Source organism: Rhincodon typus, chromosome 36, assembly GCF_021869965.1.
Source record: "Rhincodon typus isolate 14 chromosome 36, sRhiTyp1.1, whole genome shotgun sequence".
NCBI lineage: Eukaryota > Metazoa > Chordata > Chondrichthyes > Orectolobiformes > Rhincodontidae > Rhincodon > Rhincodon typus.
In genome coordinates this window covers 18,122,979-18,130,501 of record NC_063367.1, presented here as the reverse complement: position 1 = coordinate 18,130,501, position 7,523 = coordinate 18,122,979, and the positions used below count along the sequence as shown (strand labels likewise).

Below are 7,523 nucleotides of genomic sequence, written 5' to 3'. Positions count from 1 at the left end.
TGAACATGGATTGCTTCAATATTTGAGGAGTTGCAAATGATGAAGGATGTGCAATCATCAAATCATCGGTGAACATCCCCACTTCTGACCTTATGATAGAGGGAAGGTCATTGATGAAGCAGAAAACTTGAAATTAACAAAAATGCACAGCTTAGGGGGTTGGATATGCTAATAATTGGCCTGCAGTGTCCAGAAATATGCAGGTCAGCCAGGTGGCATTACGGGGATGGGGTAGGGCGGGCCTTGGTGGGCTGCTCTTCAGACAGTCAGTGCTGGCTCAATGGGCCAAATGGCCTCTTTCTGCACAGCAGAGATTCTATGATTCAAATAGTGGATATCAAGTATTTTTAACTTTCTGGCTTGCTGTTCAAGAACATTTAAGTGTGATTGCTGACAATTCATTGTTGCTGCACAGCAAACATCCCTTCAACTTGGCGTCAGATTTAAATTCCACTACGGAAAGGGGTGGGGGGTGCATTTCACAGAGTTGCTAGATTGCCAGACTGTCAGTGGGCACCCTTCTTCAAAATCAGCAGGGAATATTCACTTCACTGCTGACTGCAACATCCAGGCCAATAATTCTTCCAATTTGTTTTGCATATGTAGGAATGTCATTCAGAAGAGTAATGAAACAGAAAAATATTGTAAAAGGCACGGGGAAATATTCTTAACAATATTTTTAAAATCACAAACACTTAACAGAGCACGCACATTTTTGAGTAGGCTATTTCAAAACTTTCTCCCTTTTCATTCTAATGAATAAACAGAGCTGCATGGAATTTCCTACCTCTCCACCAAATAAGACTTCCCGATCGAATTCAGGGTTGTGTTCACCATCCATATAGTGATCCTCAGATACAACTGGCTCATGTTTATGATGAACGTGTGTGGAGCACATCACAATAAAAGTACAGCTCACCAACACTTTGAACAGCATTTTCTGTTTGGCAGGTTTCAATATCCAAAGTGGCTGCAGCAAAGTTAAAGGCTCATGAAATTTCACATAACTTATTTCTCTTATTCATCTCTGCAAAATTACTTTTAAAACCAATTCTCCTTTTTACATATACCTCCCATTTCTAAAGTTACGTCTTTCTGAACTTCACACAATCTGTCGTCACGAGGACAGGATGACAACCTGCTTTCAGGGAAATTTTAAAGTTAAAACTAAAAAGACCATAATCCAGTGAAAATTAATTCTGGCATTAAGCATGGGCTGCAGGAAATAAGAAAATATATGCCACATCCAAAACAAATGCTCAGCAACCCAATATTACTAATAAAACCAAACTAATACCATTCAGCTCAAAATACTTCGGAGCAGTAAGAAAACAAATAAAGCTAATAAAAGCAAGATATCAGTTACAAAAGCCTTAGCACAGTCAACAATGACAAAGGGTGTGAAAAGTGTTATCCTTTCACAACAAAGTTTGAAAATGCAACTTAAAGGATTCAAACTCAAATGAACAGTCATCTAGGCAAACAGGAAAGGATTAGATCTCTTCCAAAATATGAAAAGAAAATATAAAAATGCAAACTTCTCTGGGCTGCTCCTGCACAAATCCAATAGGTGAAATGAACTGTCGGAGCTAGTCGGTTTCAAATTACTAGGAATTTTGACAGTATTCGACATTAATTTGTTGCTTGATTTAATGACTAGAATGCTTGAAGTGAAAACCATAACTGCTACAATTAAAAACACCTCTGATTTACATCAAGCACTGACAGGCAAAATGAAATATGCACCAGGCACAATAGATTGATTGATATGAAGTCATTGAAATATTAAGGTTACATATGGAACTTACTTAGAACCCAGACCTAATTTGGGGGATCCTGTTTGCACAGACAACTAATGTTCAGTTTAGTTCTACTGTTCTTTCCATCTGATTTTTTTACTGAAGGAAGTGTTTTAGAGCATGACAGATTATGTGGAAAGGATACTCATTTCAAACTTGATACACACTACATATCAAAGCAAAACTACTTAATTTAATTTAATCCCTACACTCCAAAGTTTCAAATTTCACAGAACTGCTTTAAGAACATCAGAGGGGTTCACATGTCACAGCTTTTCCAAGTTACTGAAGAGATCAGCCAAGAATTTCAAACTTTTGGGGAACAGATGGTATTTGTTCATTAATTTCAGATTTTGTTTTCTTGCTTTTGTGCAATTTTGCTCCCTACAATCAGCTTAATTATTAGCTTTTATCCTCAACTGTCTGGGATAAATGATCTCCGTTATGTACAATTGAGCATGGTATTTCTCACTGGTAAGAGAGATCAAACAGATGTGGTGAATGAGCTGCACCAATCCTGGTATATACAGAAATATCAGAATTAATTGTTTCTCAAGGCATAGCTACTGTTTATCAATGTGTCATAAGGGATAAATTATTAATGAGACAGACTGTGGAGTAATTTTCATTCTTAACAGTGTATAAGCTGAATATATTTATTAGACAACAAAATTTGGATGTACAGTAGTTGAGTAGTAACTAACAACAATAGTTTATAGCAGATGATCCATGAATTCATCTTATATTTCCTTTCACATCATGTTAAAGCTCCAACTCCCGCCTGGATACAAGTTGTAGCCACAATCATTCATTAGTGGGTGTCAACAGAATACGTTTTCTTCAAATGGTAATACTGCAGAAATTTAGCAATCTTCCCACAACACTAAGTGGAGAACATATTTTTATTTTGGACAGAAATATGCACAACTGAATATGCCCTTCTAAAGCTACAGTCTTAATTGTTTAAGTAGGAACATCCCGAGGCTGGAGACAAGCTGTGAGAGGAGATGTTTCTCTCAATTGGCATCTGCTTGTAAATTCTGAATTCCTTCTAGTGTTAGAATAAACCAGCTAGTCTTGTCAAATCTGGAAAGAACAGAACTTTTAAAAAGCAGGATTTTCAAGTTTGCAGTACACTTGTTAACACAAATAGATTTATATTCCCATCAGGTGATTGGTTAATAGCTGTACATTTAATATTCTTCACTTGATATACATTATAGACTATATTTTATGGAGTATAACGTATGCTTTACACTATACCTGCAGAGCTGTAACATCAACCAGCAGTTACAATAGCTATCAACAGGTTCTGCAACAGGAATCAGATCCTGAAAACTAGATCTGAAATGAAATAGCATTTTTAGAATCTTCACAAAAGTAATAGCTTTTTTTTAAAAAAAAGTTTATACAGGAAGAGAGAAAAATAACATTTGTTAAAGGTATTTGTAAAGTTGATTTCTTCGAGGCATGGACCGGCAAATTTTAACACCGAAAACTGGAAAATGTTAGCAGGGAAAATTGAGAAAGTTTAGCAGGGAACAGCTGGCATATGTTAACAGGAAAAATTGGCATATTTACAAGGGGAGAAACTGCAAATTTTAACAGGGAAAATATTACAACTTAGTGGAGAAATCCATACTTTTAAAAGGCAAAACAAACTTTGTTTTGAAAGAAAAAACTGCTTGCTATTTCTCTTATTGAACGTGGGGTCGGGAGTGACGGGATATACTGGTTGCTGCTTAACACCGAACCCCTCAAACCGTACCCTCCCCTTCAGTCTCCCCAAGAGACAATCCCTCTCACTGTTACCCTGAGAAGCACTGCCTCCGTCCTCCTTTCCCAAGTCAAGAACGTGCGTTAAACACCACAACCAGCTACTCATCATCTTACCCACCCGCAGCCTCCTTGCTCCCAACCGACGGTTGTCAGGTTCCCGACCACGAGCTTCCGGCCTCACTTCCGTCGCCGTTTCCTTCTGGAGATCCGCAGGGGGCGCAACCGCTGGAGGCAACAATAGAGATTGTGGTCCACACAGACCACAGCCAACATTGTGACTCCAAACTGTCAAGAAAAAAAAAATTGTATTTGTATTCCTAGTTGTTCTGAGTGCAGGTCCTTTGAATAACAAGCACCATGATGTCTCGTTCATCTGTGACACCGTATCTCAATTCTCATAAAAGCATTTTACAATTAAAAAACACACACATAAAGTGATCATAAAGCATTTTACAATTAAAAAAAGCACACAGAAAGTGGAGAAAAACCATCAGGTCTGGCAGCATCCATGGAGAGATAGTTAATACTTCAAGTCCAATACAATTCTTCTTTAGAATGTATTAAGGGATATGAGCCAAAGGCAGGAATGTGGAGTTATGCCACGAATCAACCAAGATCTCATTGAATGGTGGAACACATTAACAAAGCTGAATGGACTACTGCTGTTCATTGTTTTTATGTTCTTGTTTGGAGTGAAAAGTCATATTGGAATGGAAATATCAACTCTGTTTCTCCGCAGATGCTGCCAGATCTGCTGAAATTTTCTGTTTTTATTACTTTTGAACAGGAATAATTTCTATAGTAGGAAACATGGCAGCAAATTTACACACACCAAACTGTTCAAACAACATAGTGAGATAATCTGTTTTTGTGATGTTAATGAAGGGATTGGCTGGGTAACTCCTGCATTCTTCCAATTCTTTTCTATCCTGCAGAGGATAGAGGGTTTTGGTTTTAATGTAATATACCCCATGCTACTAACAACGAGCATCGTAGTCAACTTTTTTGTTTGCTCAAATCTCTGGAGTTGGACTTGAATCCTGAACTTGCTTGCAGAGAATTAAGAGTCCTACGCAGGAACCACCGCAGTATTCGTATTATAGCAGCAAACACTCCTAGGCCAGGTAGTGCACAGTAACCATCATGGCACTTAACGCCTATGTATTCCCTATTTCAGTATGGATATTTCATTATTTTCACAACTACCATCCTTAAAATATAAAACGACTTGGATTTAAGTAGTGGCTTTCAAGACACAGAAATTCCACACAGTCAACAAAGTACTTTTTATAAGTGTATTTTTAAAAGTGGAAGAGTTTACATATTGGTGTTTTGTATTTAAGGTGTGTATTTCTCTTTTTTTAACAAGATGACTGAAATAACTGCACATAAATAAACAATTAATTATTATTAAAATAAAACAAAGAACTGCCAATGCTGGAAATCTGAAACAAAAACAGAAATTGCTGTTGAAATCAGCAGGTTCGGTGGCATCTGTGGAGAGAAAGCAGAGTTAATGTTTTGGATCCAGTGACCTTTTTTGAAGAGTTAGGGTTAAGCTTTTTGAAGGTTCACTGGACCCAAAACGTTAATTCTGCTTTCTCTCCAGAGTTGCTGCCAGATCTGCTGAGTTTCTACAGCAATTTCTGTTTTTGTTATGAGATTGTTTTGTTCTTACCGATTCAATAGATTCAGTTTTCATCAATGCCAAGCTGAAGAGTGTTAGAGTTAATTTAAGGAGTCTTTGAAGATTGAGAAAAATCACTATTTGCAAAAAAAATTCATGAATCAAATCCTATATTTTGTAAATTGTCTGATTAAATAATAGAAACTACTTCTTTCATGTAATCATCCTCTTTGCCTTATCACAGAACATTACTTTTCCTCTCCTTGGTGATTTTTCCGTAGGTTTCTTCCTCCTCATAAACTGTAGGTCCCTATCCTGATGAAAAGTAGTCACCCGACATGTTAATCCTGTTTTTCTCTCTCCACAGAGGTGATCAGAGCTGCTGAGTGTCCCAGCAATTCTGGTTCGTATTTTAAGTTTCCAGCATCTGCAGTATCTTACTTTTTGATTTATTTTAGTTCATACAGATGGAGATGATACTTTCTTTACAAGTGCTAAAATTATCGGTGAGATGATTTTAAATTTCATTGCTAATCCATACGAGTCGGGCAGAAAGTTAACTACTGATGATTATTTCTAAAGTACAAAGTAAAAATTATAGTTTGTTGAAAATTAATGGCAGAGAATACCAATTATTAACAGACGTAAATAATTATGGATAGAGTTATTCCCTGTCTGACTTCATTTTGTACTTGTAAAAGTACTCCAACACACTTCCTTGGTAAAGATTACTACAGAAGAAGACAAAGGTAATCTTCTGCTAACTACAGGAAAAATTTGAAAAGATAAAGTGGAACTGAAGAGACATCTGTTAAACCCTCAGTAATATCCTATACTGAAAGGAAACCTTGTAGATCACAAGATGGCAGCAGAGTAAGACGCTTCAGCCAGAGCTCGTCTGCTCTGTCATTTCTTTATCTTCTTGTTTCTCTTTTTTCTTCTTTCTCTCGGTGTTTCTTCACATCCTCAGCACGGACATGGTGAGGTGCCTGTGGCAGTGCCTTGGTTCAGTCTCTCAGTGGCACATGGCAGTCTCACAGTAGCCTATGGCAGTCTCTCGGTCCGGTGGTGTCTTGGCCCAGTCTCTCAGTGGCTTGTGGCATTCTCTCGGCCTGGTCTCTCTGCATGGGTCATACCCTGGCATGTTCTTGAGGCCCTGGAGGAGATTGGGTAGGCAGCAACTTCAGTGGCAGCTATGGCATCACGGCCCAACGTGGGAAGAGCAAGCAGTGAGGAAGATCCCCTGATATCTGCGGCGGCAGTGTCGAGAACAGGCAGCTGAGGTTTCCCAGAAAGCAATATAAGCAGAGGACTCATCAAAGACTGCTGAACTTTAATCTTTATTCTTTTATTTTTCTGGTTTAAATTAAGAAGGACTTTAAATGTTAACTATTGCCTTATTTCTTTATTTTTTGATTTATTCCATGAAGGTAATGCTTAACTTTTTAACTCTGTGCTCTTATTACTTTGTACCTAAGTTTTTTGTACTTAGGTACCTTTGTACTTAAAATGGCACCACATGCACTGTACTCCTGTACTTGAGTACATGTGACAATAAAATCTAAATCTACTATTCAACCTGGGTGATACATGTATCTGGAGAGGTCATCTCTTTGAGTATCGCTCATTTCTAACAAATGCATTAATGTTTTGGATAATGTTGAAATTCATGAGGTATGGATTTCAATTTTCGCTCCCTTAACTTCCAATATTATTTACAGCAAGGAGTTTCACAGGAAAGGATCAGTTGAGAACTGCATAGTTTATGTCCAGCTAACAAGTTATTTTTGAGTTCACTCCTAATGTTAGCTGTCTCATTATTGGTGTGAGATTTAAAATATTTAAATTATAATTGAAGTTTTTTAATCAGTTTTGTTTTTAAAGCTGTGTCCAGGCCTTTGTTGTAAACATGGAATTCATGTTGCAGCCATTTAAATTTGACTCTGAGAACATAATTCAAACACATTCCTTACAAATCTTTGGTAGCAGCAAGAAAAGGCAAACCTGCCAAACATTTATACTACTATGATGTCCTTTTCTGTGTTGTGTGTTTGTTTATCCATGTTTATTTGAAGGCTACTTCCACTATTAATATTATAAAGCAGTTTATTGCATTGAGAAATCCACATCATCAAAATTGAATAAAGAAAAGATTTAAGAACATAAGAACTAGGAGCAGGAGTAGGCCTTCTGGCCCCTCAAGCCTGCCCCGCCATTTAATAAGATCATGGCTGATCTTTTTGAGACTCAGCTCCACTTACCCGCCCACTCATCATAACCCTTAATTCCTTTACTGTTCAAAAATTTATCTAGCCTTG

General features: G+C 37.4%; 1 protein-coding gene across 1 annotated transcript in view; it reads right to left on the bottom strand.

The window, feature by feature from the left end:
- LOC125487081 overlaps positions 1-6,522 on the bottom strand; it is a 10,305-nt gene extending 3,783 nt beyond the window's left edge. Inside the window, exons 1-4 of the mRNA XM_048617053.1 lie at positions 6,342-6,522; positions 3,697-3,863; positions 3,063-3,086; positions 788-970 (exon numbers count right to left, since the gene is read on the bottom strand). Coding sequence (XP_048473010.1) covers positions 788-970; positions 3,063-3,086; positions 3,697-3,863; positions 6,342-6,522 — 555 coding nt within the window. The remainder of the gene's footprint in view (positions 1-787; positions 971-3,062; positions 3,087-3,696; positions 3,864-6,341) is intronic.
- Positions 6,523-7,523: the final 1,001 nt, after the last annotated feature.